Source organism: Ailuropoda melanoleuca, chromosome 11, assembly GCF_002007445.2.
Source record: "Ailuropoda melanoleuca isolate Jingjing chromosome 11, ASM200744v2, whole genome shotgun sequence".
In the NCBI taxonomy this organism is placed as follows: domain Eukaryota; kingdom Metazoa; phylum Chordata; class Mammalia; order Carnivora; family Ursidae; genus Ailuropoda; species Ailuropoda melanoleuca.
This window is the reverse complement of record NC_048228.1, coordinates 91,299,848-91,319,749: the sequence shown is the minus strand read 5'-3', so window position 1 is coordinate 91,319,749 and position 19,902 is coordinate 91,299,848. Positions and strand designations below refer to the sequence as shown.

The 19,902-nt window shown below is 45.9% G+C and overlaps 1 protein-coding gene across 2 annotated transcripts in view; it reads right to left on the bottom strand.

Moving 5' to 3' along the window:
* The window catches only part of CCDC149 (coiled-coil domain containing 149), a 67,354-nt gene that overhangs the window by 13,780 nt on the left and 33,672 nt on the right, over positions 1–19,902 (bottom strand). Inside the window, exons 5-11 of one of the 2 annotated variants that reach the window (XM_019809985.2) lie at positions 19,227–19,343; positions 18,257–18,429; positions 17,472–17,544; positions 15,945–16,029; positions 13,780–13,924; positions 5,777–5,853; positions 4,309–4,341 (exon numbers count right to left, since the gene is read on the bottom strand). In XM_019809985.2, the coding sequence (XP_019665544.1) occupies positions 4,309–4,341; positions 5,777–5,853; positions 13,780–13,924; positions 15,945–16,029; positions 17,472–17,544; positions 18,257–18,429; positions 19,227–19,343 (703 nt within the window). The remainder of the gene's footprint in view (positions 1–4,308; positions 4,342–5,776; positions 5,854–13,779; positions 13,925–15,944; positions 16,030–17,471; positions 17,545–18,256; positions 18,430–19,226; positions 19,344–19,902) is intronic. The other variant, XM_019809986.2, reaches the window with a different exon arrangement.

The following is a 19,902-nucleotide window of genomic DNA, read 5'->3' as shown; positions in this document are numbered from 1 at the left end:
CATGAGGGAGCAGCCTGGTATACTGGCCAAAAACCAAATGGCTTTGATCTGGTGAGATGGTAACAGGCACACCCACAAGCAGAGGGTTGAGGAGTGTGGGCTTTGGAGCCACACTACGGGGTTGTGTTCTGGACTCTGTCCCTTGGTAGCGGGCTGAGCTCAGGCAAATCACTTAGCCTTGGAACCCTTGTCTGTAAAATGAGGAAGAAGGACAGCACCCACCTCATTGGGCGGTGGTGATGAAATGAACCGATTTCATGTAAAGCCAGTAAGCATTTCACTAACACTCAATAAATGTCATATATCAAAATTCTTATCTTATGGTGTAGACAGCACTGCCATATACGCTATCTTTGATTTCATTCAATGCGGTCATTTAGACTGACTAATGACTCTGTCATAAGGCAGGTAGTATCAGGTCCCCCAAATTGTCACAGCTAAACTTTCACTTAGAACATATAGTCCCATGCCAACCAAACCCTTGTATCTCGTTGTATGAACTTTCCCAGTGGATAGAGAGGTTGAGGGAAAGAAGACCATTACAACTCTATTGTGGAGGAAACGGCAAGTTCTGAAAGTCAGGAGCAGGAAGTGTGGCTCTGATATGCGAGCATGGTGAACACAGACACACGGACACAAAACAGGTGGACAGAAAGGGCTGCTGCCCAGTGGTCAAGGGGAGAACAACAAGCAGCATTTGATCGCTGACTTCTGTCCATGAGGCCTTGGGATTTCCTCGGTAGGAGCCGCCGTGCCCAAAATGAAAAGCCCGGGCTGTGGGCCCAGCCTATTTCCAGCCTTAGCCGTCTAACTTTGAGTAAGACCTTTTCTAAAGCCAAGCCCCTAATCTCTCTGGGGCTCAGATCAGGGGCCCCAAAGCTCTGTGATTTTACTCGGTTTCAGGTTCAGTGGCACAGAATGGTATTTCTGTAAAGATGCTCCCGCCTTTAGAGAACCAGGTGAACCCTGGACTGCGCCTCTGAGCCCTCCGTTTGTTCACAATACTGTCTTGCCAACAGGGAGCTTTGTTTCCAGGACTGTAGGGGAGAGTCTGGCATACAGTAGGTGCTTAATAAATAGCCAACGAGTATCTGAATACATGGGTGAAGGATTCTTGGGACCCCTGACGTCTGGTGGGCACAGGTGCTCGCTGCTGCCTCCGGCAGGTGGGATATGTTGTTGGCAGAAGCAGGCCTCTGGTTTCTGCTGAGGGTCATTCCGGAAGAACAGAAATCTGATAGGAGCCCATCCTCAAGCTCTCCACCAGCAGGGCTATTGCCTCACACGGAAAAAATCCCCCAATCTTCAGGGACACAGTCTGGAGAGGTGTCCCAAAGAGAACTGTAGATCTGTAGGTGGCGATATGGTTAAGAGGCTCTCAGAAAGAAAAAAACACAATAGGGTCTCCCTCTGGACTGTAAAGATACAATCTGGAGACACTTTGAGGGATTAATGGTTCCTGTGAACCCAGAGCAGACGCCTCAGTGTGGACTTCTTTTGTTTCTCTCAGATCAAGGCAACAGCTACTGTTCTCAAGTCAGGAGAGACTGTGTTTTGTGAGCCATCTTTCTCTAGCAGGTAGACAGGCTGCTCTTGCAGGAAGAGGCACACTCTGCCCTCTGTGTCCCAAGCAGCCTCCTAAGCCCCTTGTGCCCTCGTGGCTGAAGAATCAGAACTATGGGCAGAGCTGGGAGCTGGCCTCGGCCAAGGGACAAAGGTGGCCTGAGGGAGGCCCTCAGCCGCTCCTGTCACGAGGGATTCTCTAGGTGGCAAGGCGTCCCTGGTCCTCTCCGGCCACAAAGCATCATCTGTTCCATAGTAGCTCCGCAAAAACGCCAGAGCCGGCACCACAAAACCTCTCCCAGAATCTGAGCAACAAGCATTAGCGAAGGAAAACCAAAGCCATGATTCGTCCGTGGCCCATCAAGGTGGGGGCTGGGGAGAGGTTGAACACTTCCTGAAATTCCTGCCTGGAGAGATCATGCCCTAATCTGAAGGTAAAATGGCAAGATTTGGTCACTCTTGCAAAGTGTTCATTGAGGGATTCAAAGGCCTCCTTAGAAGCTTGTGCTATTGTTTCTAAGTCTGAATTCCATCTACGCTGATGAATGTGAGCTCTAATCCGATAGTCGGCTGTCTCGCTGTTTCATTTTGGTGCCTCTGCCTGGAGGAAAAAGGGTGGGGTAAGGTGACCCGTGAAGAGTCCAGCAGCAGCCGGTGTGGAAAGCCACACAGGCCCCTCCACTTGCTGGGCATGTGAGTGCCTGGAAACTTTCCTGATTCCCTGGGACATGGCATCCCTCCTCCCTTCTCCCAAATGTACCAAGTACTTTGAAAATGCACATTTTCTTCCTCAGGCTGATGCTCCAAGTGGAGAAGAGAGAATCAAAATGAAAAACTCAAAGAGCCAGGCTCTGCTCTTGCCAGGTTTTTTTCTGTCTTTCAGTGTTTCTTTTTAGAGCAGAAGCACATCCAGGAAATCTCCCCTCAGAGCCCCCAGGCACCACTCTTCCTGCAGAGGCCAGCAAAGGGCTGGGGACTGAGGCTGGTGGGGGGGATGGTGTCATTCCCTCCCGGGGGACCGGGTCTGTTGCCCCCCCCAACTTTCTCGCGGGAGCCCCATGCCTTCCCACCTCTCTGGAGCCAATGAAACAGTTTGGAATATGTTCTGCTGTCCAGATGATTTCTCCACGTGGACTGTGGCATTTGTCAGACTGGCCTACTTCCCAGCAAGATCACAAATTCTCCCCAGCTCTATCAAACAGCGTGAAGAACTGCATATTTGTTGGCTGAGAGAGTGAGGAGGGAGGGAGAAAAGACTCAAAGAATCCTCATCACGTGCTTGAAGTCTAACAACAGTTCTGTCTTGCAATAAAGCAAAATTTACCCCTGCGCTTCGGAGTCTCAGAGGAGACTGTCTGGCTTCTGCGTCCTTCTTCTCCACTCCCCAGCTGATCTAACCCCCCCACCCCCGCCAAGTCCTCTCTTCTCTGAATGACAGCTCCCCAGCACGGGTGGAAACACCTGAGTTCTAATACCAGCCTCTGTTCCTTCAGTATCCTCTCATTTCCTAACCCTTTGTTTTTTCCATCTGAAATGAGGGGATTAGACTAGATCAGGGAAGGGAAAATGTTTTCTCTCAGATGTCAACTCTACCCAGGAAGGGGCTTCCTGGAAAGCCAGTGTGGACGTCTGTTCTGAGGGCGACCGGTGAGAGCAGCATGCAAGAGCCATGGGATGGATTAGTAATGTCTGCCACTGGCGTGGGAATGGGTGTTTTGTAATACACACCAAGTATTCGCCATCCTTGAACTCTTCACTCTCAACTGATCTTCCAGGTCTGACATTTGATGACTCTTCACACTCTTCACTTACACCCCAACCCCTTTATCACTCGGCACCTAATTATATATCATTTTGTGCTTTCTTCTCACTGCTAGAGGTGTATGCATCTTGCTTCCCTAATGGGACTACGGATTCTTGGAGGGGGCGAGGGGCATGACTAGAATGCCTGGTACAGAACTGAATTCACAAAGTGGATGCTCGAAAAGGAATCAACACACCGATGGACTGATTTATTGAAGAAGACACGGATCTTTTAAGATGTTAGTAAATAAGAGACAGCTAGCAGCTCTCTGAAACTATTGGGACTCAGCCCCCACCAGGCTTCTACCTGGGGAGAAGAAGAGGAAGAGGGCAAAAAGTGGAAAAGAAAGAGGAAGAGGTGAAGAAGAAGAAAGGACGAGAAGGAGGTGGGGGGTGGAGGAAGGGGAGAAAGGGAGGGAGGGAGGAGGAAAAGAGCACACTGCCCCTTGCTCCACTATTCGGTAGGTTAAATGGGGACAGCAAAACAATGAGCGGATGCAAGGGCTGATTGGATTGATACTGCAAGAGGCCCTTCCCTTAGTTATTTCTCACCGTGGTTTAAAAACGATCACAAGGCGATGCCTTGTCGTGACATCCTTCACAACTGCAGCAAAGCAATGCTTTTTCTCTTACATCAACTGTAGCAGATCTGGGGAGCCCACCGTTTTCCTGTGCTCCCACTCTGTGTGTGTGTGTGTGTGTGTGGAGGCCAGACACCAGAACAAACATAGCCATGGCATAAAATCCATTTAGCCGGGTCCCTCAAAGCGCATTTTACCATTTAATATTTGCTTGGTACTAATTGAATTCCCTATTTCAATGGACTGTTCTAATCAGAAAAGTGCAATGATACATAGAGAATGCATTTCTATTTATTTACATGCAGGGGTGAAATTAATGCTGATACTAGTCACAAACACAGATATTTTAAATAGAACATACTCCCGAATCCTACTGAAACATTGTAGCTCAGGCCTTCAGGCAGCAAAAAGGAGGAAAGAAAGAATTGTTAATGCATAATAGCCATTCCAGCCCAGACCAAACAGCACCAGAGAGAGAAAATTCTCAGCATTCCTGTCTTTATTCAACTTCCATCTTTTTTTTACGTAAATTGGAGAAATAAAACATCGTGAAATTTCACTAAGTCATTTGGAGGGAAAAAAAAAAATCAAAACTCTAGTACATGCCCAGAAATAGCAATCTGACTGCACAAATAAATGATAAACTTGCCTGACTGTGTTGAAATTCAATGCAATACAAGAAACGCCTTCAAAGAAGATAAGGTTTTAACTGCATCAAAAGGTTCTTGTGCAAAATGGATCATTCAAATCCCCAGAATGGCACTTGCCACTAATTAGTTCTGTTAGGACTTTTGACATCAAGTTCAAGGAATCTCTGCTAAAACTACCAATTTATGAAACGCACTTGCAGGCAACCTAAGGCAGCTATTCAAATTTACATTAAGAAAACGTGTTGTTGTCCATGTCCCTATGGCAAGTTTCATTTCTTGAACATTACAGGGCAGCAACAGATACGATTCAAGGGTAGAAGAGGCTGGTTTGTGCAGAAAGGTTAAGTAACTAAAAATATATATACAATGTTGCTCCCAGGGAAAGAGGTGGGGGTGGGAAATGATACATACAAGTTTCCGGAGAGCAAAGACAAGGGGAATAGCTGATGGGGGTCTCACGAAGGGGGTATTTTACCAAGACAAACAGGCTAAATATAGCTAATTAAAGTGAAACATCAGAGTTTCCTCACAACATGTACAATTGTGGGGGAAAAAAATCTCCGAAGGAAATTTTGATTATTAAGCTGCATAAAATGGGATGGGGAAGAGAGGGAAAGAAGGTTCTTATACTCATTTTTCTATTCATTTTTAGGAATGGTAACTAAATAGAACAAATTTTTGTCAGTATATTTATTTTTAGGTATGATTCATTCATTTTTTTAGGAATGATAATTCACTAGAACAAATTTTTGTCAGTTCTTATATTCATTTTTAGGATCGAGGAGTAAATTGAACAAATCTTTGTACATTCTTATATTCATTTTTAGGGATTATAGTTAAAATGAGCAAATCTTTGTAAGATACCTAGGGGTAAAAAAAAATGAAACAATTTACTATATTCACAAAGGTGAAAAATAAAGCGCACACAGACACATACACTGACAATTTCTGAATTTAGGCTAACAAAACTTCATAGTTCCACAGATGGGAACTTGCATATTTATATGCATTTTTCTGATTTCCTCAAAATTGATGGCTTCTAAGTTTAAAGCCCTTATAGGTTTTTTAACAATGATCTTCAAATAAAAGGATATTTAAAAAGTAGAATCTTCTTTGCAAATGATTTGAGGGCTGCCTTTTTTAAAAAAAGGAAAATAACTTTCATGAAGTTCTGCTTACCTGGAAGACTCCACAAACCAGAAACTTCCAGAGTTCTTAATTTTTTCTCTAGTTCAGCCACTCGATTCCCTAGGATTCTAGAAAATGGAAGAAAATGACAACAGACAAATTAATGAGCATCTCATCAGCTTTTGGGGCTATGAACAAGCTACTTGGGGAAACCCCCTAGAGTGCCTGGATAGAAAATGTTTTGAGATTTAAAGTATATGCGGGAAACCTAGTGTGTGTGCACGCACAAAGAATATACATGTATATATATATTATACACACTTTAATGAATGTACACATGAAAATATAAAGGGAATGATAAAAAAAATATTAAATGTTGCCATTCAAGTGAGTCCTCTCCCATAAAGGTGGGAGAGCTAAACAATTATTCCACCATTGCCCAAACGTCTTACACAGTTTCTATTTGGGCACTGCTCATTGCTAAAGATTAGAATTCATTTTGAATACCTTTAGTAGTATCAACCTGATTCTTTGAGGGTGGACCTCAGTTCTGGAAACCACCAAGTCTAACCAATAAGATGGGTGAACATGCGTGGTAAAGTTGTTTTGAGTCAATAAAATAATAAAAGCTACCTTCTTCGACCTAACCTATGTCTAACTGGTATCCATATATCCTTGATACCCAGCAGAACACCTGGTTGATTGTAGATATTCAATAAACATATTTGGTTAAAGAAAATGCTTTCCTTTTTTTTCCAGGCTTGCAATTATCTATGGACAGAATGAAGAAACAGGTCTTTCACAAGAACTTCCAGCCATTGCAGAATCACTAGAAGAATTATATTGCTTTCCAAGGTGACCATTCTGATGCACTGGGACATATAATTTCTGGAACGTGTATCTGAAAAGATTATACCATTTACGTGGAAGCCAAACTTTGTATGCATGGAAAGACATAAATGTGGGCATGTATTACCCCTCTTCCACTCTACACAAAATTAAACATAGTTGGGAAATGATTTCATAGTCATCTCAAACTTGAATCACTTTCCATTGGCTTGGAAATTGAAAAACCAGGCTTTATATTATTTGGGGGATTTTCCTGGTGCTGCTGTGCTAAAATGATGCGGAAATCACCTTAATAGCAAAGTTTCAATTCCTTTCAGCAGGAGAAATCAGAATGCTAGAATTGTTCTCCTACCTCTCTTTATATTCCAGAGATAGCGGCGTACACCCACGTACACACAGAGGCATGAATATGTATGTATCTGCACACACACACATATATATATGGCTTTGGATTCATCCTTATTTTACCTGAATTGACTCGCAGCATCTTAATTAATATTCTCTTTGAGCTCCCAGACAAGTCTGACGTTACTATATGTGGTTTTCTTCACCTAGGTACTGTGAGCTGTTTTTCTTTTCTTTAAGTCTTAAATTCTGCATAGTCTTTATCAATTACTTTCAATTTTCACCCTATTTGTTGGGTCTATTCTGCTTTCATGTCCCTGACCCTTTAATAAACACCGTTCGTCGTAATCTCGCTTTCAATATTTTGCTCAGACCTTCTGATCCGAGCTCCCTTTTCACCAGCTGATGGGTTTGAGATGCAATCACAGCAGAGTTCAAGTTGATGCCTGTTTCTTAACGAGATCAGATCATCTGTGTGTGGCTGCCTCTTGGAAACAAAAGATAAGGCTTAACGTTCTGTGTATGCTGAAGGATGCCATCAGGGCAACGTTTGAAGGCGTGGTGAAGAGACATTTGGCTGCCTTTTTTTTTTTTTCCTCCTGATGTTCCCGGATAACAGAGCCCTGTCTCCCAGAAATGGGAAACACCGTTCACAGGAACAGCGAGAGCCCCTGCTCAACACCTACTGAGCTAACCTGATCTCATCTGACCTGACAAAAACCCTGCAGTGTATTATTATCCTCCTTTTACAAATGTGGACCCCAAGGAAAGGAAGCATTAAGCAACCTGCCCAAGGGCACACAGTTTATCTCCAAGCTGTGTCTTTTGCGAACCCCCGTGCTCTCATCCAGCCCACTCTACTCCTCCCATTGGGAAACAGAGACACGGAAATTAGTTAACTTGACCAGAACCACAAGCAGGACTCAGCTGGTGATGACCTACCTCTACGCTAGGACCCAAGATTCTTCAAATGACAAAAAGACACTTTCTGATGGGTTTCACGCTGAACAAATATGGCAGGTGGTCCACGGAACACGGGGTGGTGCAGCCCAGGGAGAGAGGGCAGTAGGCATTGAGGAAGGCAGGAAACAGAGGTACAGGGTCCGCTGAATTCAATTTGACCAATTCAATACACAATTATTGAAGCTGTAGGGGATACTGGAAGGTTTTAAGCAGAGAAGCAGCCTAACGCCATTTAGGAAAAGTATTCTTGATGCAGAGTGGAGAATGGACTGGAACGAGTATGAGTAGAAGCAGAAAGACCAGTCAGAAGGGTGATGTCCAAGTCAGTGATGGTGGTGGCCCCCAACAAGCTGGGGGGAAGGGGTGATGTGGGAAGTCAACCGAATGGAGTAATAATACGGAGGTAGGTGAGAAATTCGAGGTGCCTGTGGGATAACCGTGGAGACAGCTGACCATGTGGGAGAAGGAACGTCTGGGAGTGCAGAGATGAGCCTGGAGGCTGGGGAATAGGTCCACTCACCAGCAGAGTATGAGAAGTCAGAAGAACAGGAGCCTAGAGTACCCCCTTGCCCCAGAGGTGCAGCTGGAGAGGGAAAAGGAGAGCCAGGCGCCAGGCCACGTACGGCCAGGAAGCCAAGGGGAGAGAGAGACCCAGGTGGACGGTGGGGTCAATATTGTCTTACTCTGGAAGGTTGGTCACATTGGATGAAAAAGTCCACCTCGAAGACATGCCTGACCCTTGAGAGGAATGTTTCAGGACAGTGGAGGGGGTAAACACAGAATCCAAGCGACAGGGTTGGGAGAAGCAGACTCGGGGCAACCGTAAGAGGTGAATACAGATGACTCTTCAAGTAGTTTAGCAGGGAATCGAAGGAGACAGCTAGGGCAGTAGCTTGAGGCATAAACAGGTTTGAGAGAGGTTTTTGGGTTTTTTTTGGTAGGAGGGGGGAGATTTTAAAATAAGGTTTTTATTTAGCTACAGTTTGCTATAGGAAGGATTGCATATGTCTACCTAGCAGTCTAGGAAAATCCTTAGGATGTCAGGCCTCCAGATAGATTTTCAGTAGTGGTTTCTGATAGTAACAACGCCAAAGGGGATCTGCAAACACAGACCTGATTTGGGAGCCAGCCACCACTGTGTGTCCGCTCCTGTTCTCCAGACCACGCAGAAGCAGAAATCCCTAAGTGAGGGTCCTTGGGGAAAACCCGGTCATCAAGAAGTCACTGTGGCTTTACCCTGCCCCCACCTCCACCCTCAGTGGCCTTTTGACTCTCTACTCTCATCCATGCCAGCTCATGCTGCTCCCAATATCTTGAACTTCCAAGTTATTTACCATTGGCCAGAGGCGGGGGAGGGCAGTAACAGTGTTAGCATGGCATGAAGGGCAGTGAAAGGCCAGTATGTCTTCATGTACCCACCACCAGCACCAGCACCAGCACCCTCCCACCAGCAAAGTGTTGACTGGAGAACTAAACAGGGCTGTCCAGTAAAACGGGATTTCAACACCTGCCTCTTCTGTTACTGCTTTGCTTCCTGTTGGTAAGTCACATGAAGCTCACCCCTTCTTTAGCAACAGTCAGACAAATGCCAACTCTTTGGCATTGAGCACCTCAAGCAAAATGCCCACTGATTGAAAAGCCTCTCAAAAAATAAAGTCCTAAGTGGATTCCTCAGTTCTTCAAGATGGCTCCCATTGGGTCTTCTCAAGGGGGGGAGGTGTCAGGCGGTGGAAAGCCAGTAGGGGGAGCATAGGCTTATAGAACAGAATACCTTTGTTCTCATTCATCATGCTTCACCAACACAAAACTATTGTGTTATTTTAGTTACAAAAGGTTAAGTCAAGGGGGGGGGGTCACAGCAAGCCGACCGAATTCAGATTTTATTGCTAGCCCCACATGGTTTTGTATAATTAGTTTTTTTAACACCCCCCCCAAATAAAACTATCACTGAAAGTATGAAACCAAGCACCTTCTAAGTTTTAAAAATGGCACATTAAGTACTTTATGTACTGATATGAAGCAATCTTTAAGATCTATTGTTATGGGGGGGAAAAGCAAGGTGCAGAACAGTGAAAAAGAACCCTTTTTTTGGTGAATACGAGCTACCGTTTGTAAGAAGAAAGGAAGGAAGGAAGAGAGAAAAGACTATATTTATACAAGTATACACGAGTACATTTATGTGTCTGTGGAAATGTGTCATACGTTTATTTACATTTGCATCTTTGGAAAAGGATACGTAAGAAATAAGGAACAGTGGTTCCTTCCAGGAAGGAGAGATGTGGCTGAGAGGTGGTAGTAGTTTAGAGACACATTGTTGTTTAACCTTTAAAAATCTGAACCATGAGATGGTACAAAATTATTAAATAATAGTTACAGATGACAAGGTGCATTAAAATAAAATTACACTTGAAAAAACAAAAACAAACAAAAAAACCCAAAATTAAACCTGGCAAAACAGACATGTCTGTTTCTCAATGGAGGGTGAGAGCCCATGGAGCCTTGGGGCATGCTGGTCGCAGTAGGGTTATGGTAGGAACACATTCAGAAATGAATCTGTCCTGAGAGGTGAGAGTGTCAGGCTGTTGACCTGGGGTTACTGAGCTCTACGGGCAGCATGTCTCTGCTTTAATGGTCCTGGTTTTTCCGGAAACCCATATTATACTATATGTTAGCTAACTAGAATTTAAATAAAAACTTGCAACAAACACAAAAAGAAAAGTCCAGCTGTTTAACGGATGCTTGTGACGTGATCAGAACTGTAGCTGGTGGGCAGGCGTGAGCGTTCGGGAGTTGGTGGTGGCGGAGGGTCTGGGGTCTGTGGTTAGAGGATAGATGGGAGGGTCTTCCTAAGGAAGAGGTGATAGTCTGGTGGGAACAAAGCAGAGGGGGCAGCCTGGAAGTGTACATGGAAGGCCCATGACAAGGGCCTGACATATGTACTGAATCCATGAAAGCTGTAAAGAGTACTAGGGAACAAGAAAAAGGATCAGAAGATGATTCCATCATCCATTCATTAAATAAGCATGAGCACCTACTGTCGGCCCAGCACTGTCCTCTGTCCTGGGAGAGAACAGCGATTCTAATGGGACAGCTTCAAGCCGCATGACGTTGAGCTTTGTTGAATCTCAGTATGAGGATGGTGGGCAGAGCCCATTAAATATTCTTCAAGTCATGCCTTAAATGGCTGCATAATATTCTATCTTATGGATTTACTATAATCTAACCAGCCTCCAACTTAAGAACATTTTGGAGGGGGCACCTGGGTGGCTTAGCTGGTTAAGCTTCTGACTCTTGATTTCGGCTCAGGTCATGATCTCAGGTTTGTGAGATCAAGGCCCGCGTCAGGCTCTATGCTCAGCACGGAGTCTGCTTGAGATTCTCTCCCTCTGCACTTGTGCACTCTCTCCCTCTCAAAATACAACACAACACAATACAATATAAATAAAAACATTTGGGTTGTTTCTGTTTTCTCCCCATTATAAATGAATCCGTTTATGTGAACCTGAGGGCATCATACTGATTTTTTTTCTTTAGGATAAATTCCTAGATGCAGACCATGTGGGTCAAAGGGCACAAGCATTTTCAAGGGTTTTAAAACGTATTAAGGAGCGGGTAGCCCACAGTCTAGAGTCCTTGCATGTGAAGAGTTGAAGGGATGTGAGGGAAACCGCCAACCTCGCAGTTGGAAATGTGGGTCCTCTCTGGATGATGAGTTGGGGATAAGAGTTCTGAGAAGCCCCTGCAGAGAGTGAGAGGCAGAGATCGGGGGGAGATGAAGTCCCCCAGGGCTGGGGAAGGAGAGCAGGAGGCTGGCGGAGACCTGGGCTGGAAATGAGGGGCATGGAGGGAATTGGGGGAATGAGGAGAAAGTCAGAGGAACCCAAGGAGATGAGTGCAGGGTGGGAATTGGGATGCAGCGGAATGATAACAGAAACGGACTCACAAAGAGGGGCTTGGGGGTCCTGGAGATCCTCAAAGGAAGACAGCTGTAGAAGATCGGGGAGGAGGTCTCAGGAGGTGTTGAAGCCGAGGTGGGCTTTCTTCCCTGTGCACAGTATCCCCTGGGGCTGGTTCAGATCCAGAACCCTCCAGAAAACCCCCCTGATTCTGCATTTCAAAACCAGTGCCTCCGAGTAGTTCTGACATGGGTGTCCCCAGAACACACTTTGAGGGGGTGGCTGCTGAAGAAGAAAAGGTGGTCTTCTTATTCACAAAGATGCTGGGTGAGTGGAATTCAGGGGCGCTGCAGAGCTGGGGAAAGGCTTTGGGGGTTCAAGGAGCTCCGTGTGGCTTCTGGGTGAAGAGACTGCAGCCGGGGATGGGGTGGGGCAGGAGTGGAACAGGTGGGAAGCGTTGCTCACAGGGGAGCCAGGGCCAGAGGAGGGGAGATGGTGTGGACCCACAGGATGGTGGGCCGGTGTGTTTCGCAGAGCCAGGAGGGAGAGGGTGGAAGGCACTGGCTCCAGGGGAGAGAAAGTCTTGGGGTTCCTGGCGAGGAACATCTATTTTCTCAGTGAAAGAGCAGCTGAGGTTACCTGCTGAGAACAGACCAGGGTTTAGAAGACCTGAGGAGGTTTGAAAGAGCCCCAGTGGGGTCTTTATACGGAGTCAGTGAGGACAAAGAAGGCTCGTGCGGAACACTCTCGGCTACAGGGGATTCTGCCTGGATAAAATAGACCTCGTACCTATTCTGGGGAGATTTCCATTTCTCCTCCCTCCCCTGAGAAGTATCTGCATTTTAGCACCTGACTGTTTCATTCCTTGGCTAAGATTTCTTTTAAAAGAATTTAAAAAACTTCTTCTGTCAATAAATGACCCTTGTCATCCCTCCGAGATTGCCCGGACTCCCTCCACTGCTCCCTGGCTTCTTTTATATGTATCTTAATCTCCTGCACGATCTTCCCGTCACTCCCAGCTTCTCTTTTTTCTATTTTGTTTTTACAATACTCTCCATCATTTTCCAGTTGCCTCTCTCCCTGGGCCCCTCCCCCTCACCAGGCCCCCGAGTCCGTCACCCCTCCCGTCCTTGCTGGAAGCCCAGCTTTTCGGAGCCCGCTCACTTCTATGCCTTCGTTTTGGTGCTACATGTAGGTGTATAAGCAGGACCAGCTCCATAATTTGGGGGCCCACCGCAAAAGGCAGATGCAGGCCTCCTCATTCAAAAATGATTAAGAATCTCCAGAGGGCAACTGGGGAGTTCCAAACCAAGGGCAGGGCCCTTCCACAGCTGCTTGCCCTCAAAGCCAGCCCTGTTGGCCATGTCTGCGGCTTTAGCTTACGGTTTCTTCACCATTCTCTGAACACCTCCAATTCTGCATGTGTCCCTAATGGCTACTTTAACTTGATTTTGCCCCACCTGGTCAATACGTTTATAAAAACCAAGGAAGACACCCTATTTTAATTGTTCCGTCCCGCCACCTTTTTTGCCTCTCTGGAAGAGTGGCATGGCACTCCCTCCCAGGCCCAGCTAGCTCCCCGTGGAAGCTGATGCTTGGTGTTCCTGCTGGCCAGAGCCCCTCATTGTCATGCTGGAGGTTAAGATGGCACTGAGGAGGGGCCTCCCCTGAAGGAGACCCACAGGAGAGGGAGGTTAAGTTACCCAGGCAATTGTACTGTCAACACTGCGCATGACGTCTGTCTTCCGCAGCGGGTGGATCAGGGTAGGCGTTCAGTACGTCATGGCGGGTAGTACGCCCCCTCCCCCACTCTGGCCAATGGCTAAGAGGCCGTCATAATGCATACACCCCATTCTTGTTTAGGAGGTGTCCTTCCAGACTTAAGGGCCCCCTCCCCGGCTCCCCAAAGGCCTGCTGTCCCTCCTGGCTGCCACCCACCTCTGGTAGCCAGCATCCCATGTCTCTCCCATGCACCACCCACCCGAGGGTCCGGCCACCTACTTGTTGGTCTGCCTCTGGTGCTGGATGACCATGTTTTTCTCGTGGATTGTCTCCAGCAGGGCCGTTGCCAGAGATTTCAGATCAGAAATGGACTGTGGAGTGGCTGGGAGACTGCACCCGTGATCTTCAGATAACAGATCCTGAACTAGGTGGGATATAAAGTTTACAACTCAGTCTTAAGTCCTTCTAGAACCCTGGAATGCAAACCAATGTCTGTTTTTCCTGGAAAATGAAGCTGGGATAGGTTCCCCGCTTCTAAATGCTACGAGGTTGTGTTGAAGAATCCACTCCAGGTGTCAAAAGTAAAACAAAATAAAATTCAGTGTGAGGGTTGAGCAGAAACAAGAAAGTCTTGTGGACTTTTACTGCCAATTTTTTTAAAGGGATAATAATCTTTTGCATCTGTCCAGTATTTTACCCTTTCGAAACACTTTTGTATTAACTCATGTAAGTCCCCAAATTAAAAAAACAACACCCCACCTGGGGAGTATTATTTATTCCCATTTCATGGACAGGAAAGCAAGGTGCTGATGAATGAAACACAACAGCTGAAGGGCACACAGTCGTGCAAATGGCAATGACTCTGGTCCCGAGCTCCTCGCTCTGTGGCAGAGTTTCCTATGGAGAGCTATGCTCGGTGGGTGGCAAGATCATATAGGACATCATTTAAAATACAAAATATATTTTGTGTCTGCATGTTTTTAGAAACCAAGAGTTACCACAAAAAAGACACCATTTGTACTCTTATCAGACAGAAAAAAAATAAATCTCTCACTAGATCTTTGAACATCACTTTCTATATGCCTATACATAGATATACAGATTCATACATTTTCCTTCTGAAATGAGAAAAAGCTCTTCTTTTTTCACTTAACCCCATTCCTCATCATCAATATCTCCTAAAACATAAAATGTAAAGGCAGCTTGGGAGCCCACAGATAGACACAGAATACTTTCTTTAATTCCTGCTGGACATTTAGGTTACTTCCTATGTTTTTTTTCTTATAACTAACGTAGGAAACACTTTCCTCAAGCAATATGTTTTCATACAACAGTAATTATTTCTTGCTGCTCAAAGGGGATAAGTTCAAGGTTTTAAAAAATAAGTTGCCGCAGGGTTATCCAGAGAGGCTGTGCTGGGCTTACGGCTCTGCCGTGGCGTTTGAGTGTGGCTGGCATGCCCCACATCAGTGATAAGACTGGGTCTCTCCATTCAAAGCGGTTTGGCTGTCAAGCGTATCCAGAACTAAACTTACATGGGCTGCTTCACATTCCGTGGAGTAGTGTGGTTTTCTGTCTAAAAACAATTCTAGGGTATCCTTTTTTTAGTTGAGTGGAAAAACAGAAGTTGCTCGGGAAAGTGCCTTGGTTATGAGGCCGGTTGGAGATTCAGCAACCCCCCCCCCTTGCAAGCCACTCCAGCTCCGATGACTGCTCCAGCGTGATGGCCGCTGGTCTACACAGCCCACAACCCGAAAGTGGGCCAGGCGAGCATGTTCCACCCGCGGCTTACGCTGAGAACTGAATTCCCAAATATTAAGTGTCAGAAGCAAGCTCTCTGCTATTTATTCCCCTGGACTGTTCCTGGAAGATCATTATTTTTCATCAGGATCGACAAGGAGGAGGAACAGAATTGCAATCAATAAAAGTTTCTTTGAAAAAGGCACATGTTCCATGATAAAATGATTTCAGCAGCTGTGAGACTTTTCTATTCTGGTCACAGAGGCCAGAAAAAGGAAAAACTCGGCGAGGTTGGAATACGGACTCAGGGGGATGCTATACGGGTGATCAGAGGAGGGAAAGCCTTCTTGAAGGAAGAGCACAGGATAGGGGACCAGATGTGAAGGGGGTCCCGTTATTAGAAAGACGTCTATTGTGGCGGTTCTTGAAGCAGGATTCCAGAACCGGCATCAGCAACACCCGGGAACTTTTTAGACATGCATATTCTCTGGCGCCCCACTGGACCTACTAGATAAAAAATACTATGTGTGTGGGGGAATAATCTGTGTTTTCAAATAAGCCCTCCAGCCAATGCTGATGCAGCTGGAGGTCTGGGAAGGGCTGTTCTATGAACCACCTTGGTTCCCCATCCACAAACGGAGATGCGGACCCCAAGCTCCGGCATTTTGTGGTCCTAAGAGGTCCCTCCAGAGAACAAATCCTACCTTGCTTTGCAGAGAGGACTCCAGTCAGCGCACTGCTGCTAGATTTACTCTGGCCTTTCGAGTTTTTCCGTCTCTCAAGAGCATTCTAAAGCAGCATTGGGAGAAAATACAAATCTCTATCAAAAAAGCCAAAAAAAAAAAGAAAGAAAGAAAGAAAAATACCTACTTAGAGTAGATGCATCTCCCATCAGGCACACAAGAACCCTTGGCAAACCCCAAACGCTGACCCAACTTGTACAATTCGGAGTCCCTGCCAAAGAGTTATGAAATTTATAGGCATGGTTGAGAGTTGTTTTGTTTGTTTGTTTTTTTTTTTAAGTTAGTGCCCAGTAGAATGATAGCAATTACTTTCTCCTATATATAAAAGGCACTCAATGTGTATTCATTAAATTAAATCAAATCTGAAAGCAAGAACTCCGTCAAATGTGTGAAGTCACTAGTTATGGAAACCCCTTCTGAATAGACATGAGATGGAGAACAGGTTTACTTGCATTTGCCGATGCCAAAAGATCGCTATTGGTCTTTGGAAGGCTTCCGTGGCTGGACTGGAAAAAGCCACGACCGATGAATGACGTGTGCCACGGACACAAGGTTAGGAGGTGCACGGGTGCCCCCCAAAGTGCCATTCCTATCTCAGACCCTTACATTACAACTGATATGCACTGTGTAGCCAGTGCTTGGCACATTGAAGAACCAAATAAAGGCTGTTAAGTGAATGCATACACACATTTTTTAAATGTATGTATTAATTATACAACTTCAAAAGCTGCATTCTTCTTTGACTCCGTGTGCGTATATATAGACTGGCGTAAAGTGTGGCCCCCACAACATGGAAAAAGAAGAAGAGCATAGAGACTTCGGAGGAAAAAAGCTAACATCAGAAGCCAGGAAAACGAGAAAGTTCTCCCAAGCATCTAGACTGCTGTAAAACTTTACCCCTCAGGAAGAGAAATCAATCTATTTTCAAAGCAGAGAAACCCAGGAGATGTTTCTAATTATAACGCTTACAACGAACATCTGCAGAAATAGATATTATCAAACTAATGGGGCTGGAATGAGTCTAAACAACAGTGGAAGAATTTAAACATTCTGTCCTTTCAGTGTGATGTGAACATTCTCCCCTAGACTGTGATTTCCCCATCTCGATTTCCTCCTGTCGCTCGGAAACCATTTTCTTATGGATGATTATGAGACAAATAGCGTCTGATGATGGAACATTTTTTAGAAAAGCTGATAAGAAACCTAATTCTATGTGGACCGAAGCTGTGAAGTGGCCACGTCCAGATCCGGGCAGGCTCCATGTGCCCTGTCCAGGCGACAGCAACGAAGATGTTCTCGCAAAAGCTATTTTTGTTGTGTTTGTTGTTTTGGGCTTAATTCTTCCTGGTTACCTCAGTGAAAGCTCTAAGTCTATCTGGGAGGGCAGGCGAGCACACAAATGTCTTTGGCACATCAGAGGGAATTAAAATAGAATGGCATTTAGATGTCTAATAGTGAATCATTACCGGCATCATCACGATTCTCTACCTTGTACTTGGCGATGTTTGATTTCAAGAGGTTGACCTCTTCATGGAGTTGCTTTAATCGCTCTTGAAGGTACCTAGGAAAGAAAACACGCAACCAGGAAGTGTTTGGAGGCAAAATAAAAAACACACATGCAAGTAGGAGAAGAAAAAAAGAAAACAACCCACCCCCAGGGCCATCGTGTACATACAACGCCTTTTCACCACCAAAAGGAGGAGAAAAGTACATCTTGGTGACCTCTTCTTAAATGGATGCGATCAAGGTCAAATATGCCCAAATCACAGAAACCCCACTTTAGAACAGCCTTCTGCAGAGAGCCCCTAAGGGATATCAACACAGTTTTCACATAATTCTCATTAAGATGATTCCACTGGGAAGGCAGGCAGGAAGAGGCGACACCAGACATAACATTAAATTAGACACACACTCACATGCACACACACACCCTGAAATTTGCCTCCGGGAAAAGAAACAGCTAAGGGAATTTCTCCATTTATTTTCTTATTCTTTTCCCTCTCCTTGATAGCAATACCAAGCAGCTTTCGCTGTCTCCCTACCCTTCTTGCCCAGCTGGGGAGTGGGGAGGGTAGGGGGAGAGCGAAAGGGGTCGGTGATGCACGCACGTAGGGGTGTGCTGCTTCTTTTCTGACTTTCACAGCTAACGCGTGGCATTACTATCACCGTTTTGGCGGTGGGACCATCCTTTCATTGCAAGGCAGACGTAGCTCGGGCTCCAGAGAACTCGCGGCCAGCGTCCTGCCTGAGTGCGCCCGGGCCTGGCCACTTGCCTGTTTTCCATACAGAGGGCGTCCACGTCAATGATGCGGTTCTCGTGCCCACCGAGGATGTGGTTCAGCTCCTGGTTGAGCCTCTCCACCTTGTCCTGGTAGGAAGACCGTTCTTCCTTAACGTCCTGAAGCTCATCCACGGAGGCCTGCAGGTCATGCTCCAGAGACTCGATCTGAAACCGAGGAAGTGTCCTTACTGAAGAAGTTCTTCAGATGTCGTCTTAGGGCCAGAGATGGGGCCTTCCGCTTGGCTGACCGACCCCGACAGGGCATATTCATGACCCCCGAGTACGCTATAAAACCACAAGCACCCCGCGCTGGATAAAAGCTTAAGGGAAGGGAGCAACTCCCAGCCAGACGCTCGTTATGTCTAAGATAGGGTGGGGGACAGCAGCTCGGGAGCAGACCCCCAACCCTTCCCCATGGCCGCGTGCCCCAAGGCCAGAGGCTCGGGGATGGCAAATCCAGACTCTGGCGACAGCAGCTGGGGTCTTGCACGTGCACATTTTCTCCAGCTACTCCAGACCCAGAAATCTTGTTCCGCTCTTCAAAACCAATTAGTGAGAGAAGGGAAATGAAGTCTAGGCTCTCCTCCCTGTTCCCTAACTAGGGCTCTGTACCCGTTGAGATTTTGCCTAAAAAGCATCACTCAGCACTTCAGGAAACTTGCAAATTAAGGCCAGTTTGTCACATCTTGTTCTTTCCCTGTCTATCCTGAGTAGGGGGGAGGTTTCCTGCGTTCAGAGCAGTGGTACCCCAAACTAGGAGAACAGACCTGCTGGAACCAAGAACCACATGAGGCAGATGGTGAACTAGCAGAGTAGGGAGAAAAAGTAAAAGCATTCAACTCACACCCTCCTTCGGCCTCCGACTGGCATCCCAGGCACCTTGCCCCCCTTCCCTGAGAAACAGGGGGCCCAGTCCAACGGTACAAACCTATCCCCCACCCTTAACAGATGTTAGCAATAACCTGTTCCTTAGCTCTCTCCAGCTGCTGAACCAAGTCTTCACGCTCATGAGCTGCAAAGTGCCGCACTCCAATTTCTTCGTCTCCGAGCCTCTGTTTGGCAATTGTCATCCTCAAGAGCTGCATTTTCCATTAGTAGGAGAAGGAAGAGAGAGAATCTGTGTGTGTGTGTGTGTTAAAATGAATAGATCCAAACAAAAACCCAAGCATTTTAGGCAGAAATTTTTGGAAGGTAAGACTTTTCAAGTAATACTAAGGAAAGGCACAAGACAAAGAAATTCCTTGCCAATATCATGAATTAAAAAAACAACACACAATATATATTGTAGTTTGTACACACATGTATATATCCACATCTGCATGCATACACAGTAAAAGTCTAACAGGAACGTAGGCCTGGGCATCTGAAGGTGGAGGTCCTTTGCAGCATTGCCACAGTGAAGAAAAAACTCTGGGTCTCTTCTACACTTAGCAAAGATAACAAAATGGAAGCAATTTTTGGAAGCATCTAGTAAGACGGGTGTGTGCTCCCACATCATAACGATGAGACTACGTCATCCAGGGCCTTAAAAATGTCCCCACCAATGATCCAGTGACCCTGCTTCTGACAACCTGGGCTAACAACAATCCCAGACATGCCCTAGCTTTAGGAAAAAAGAAAAAGTGGATTGTACTCTCA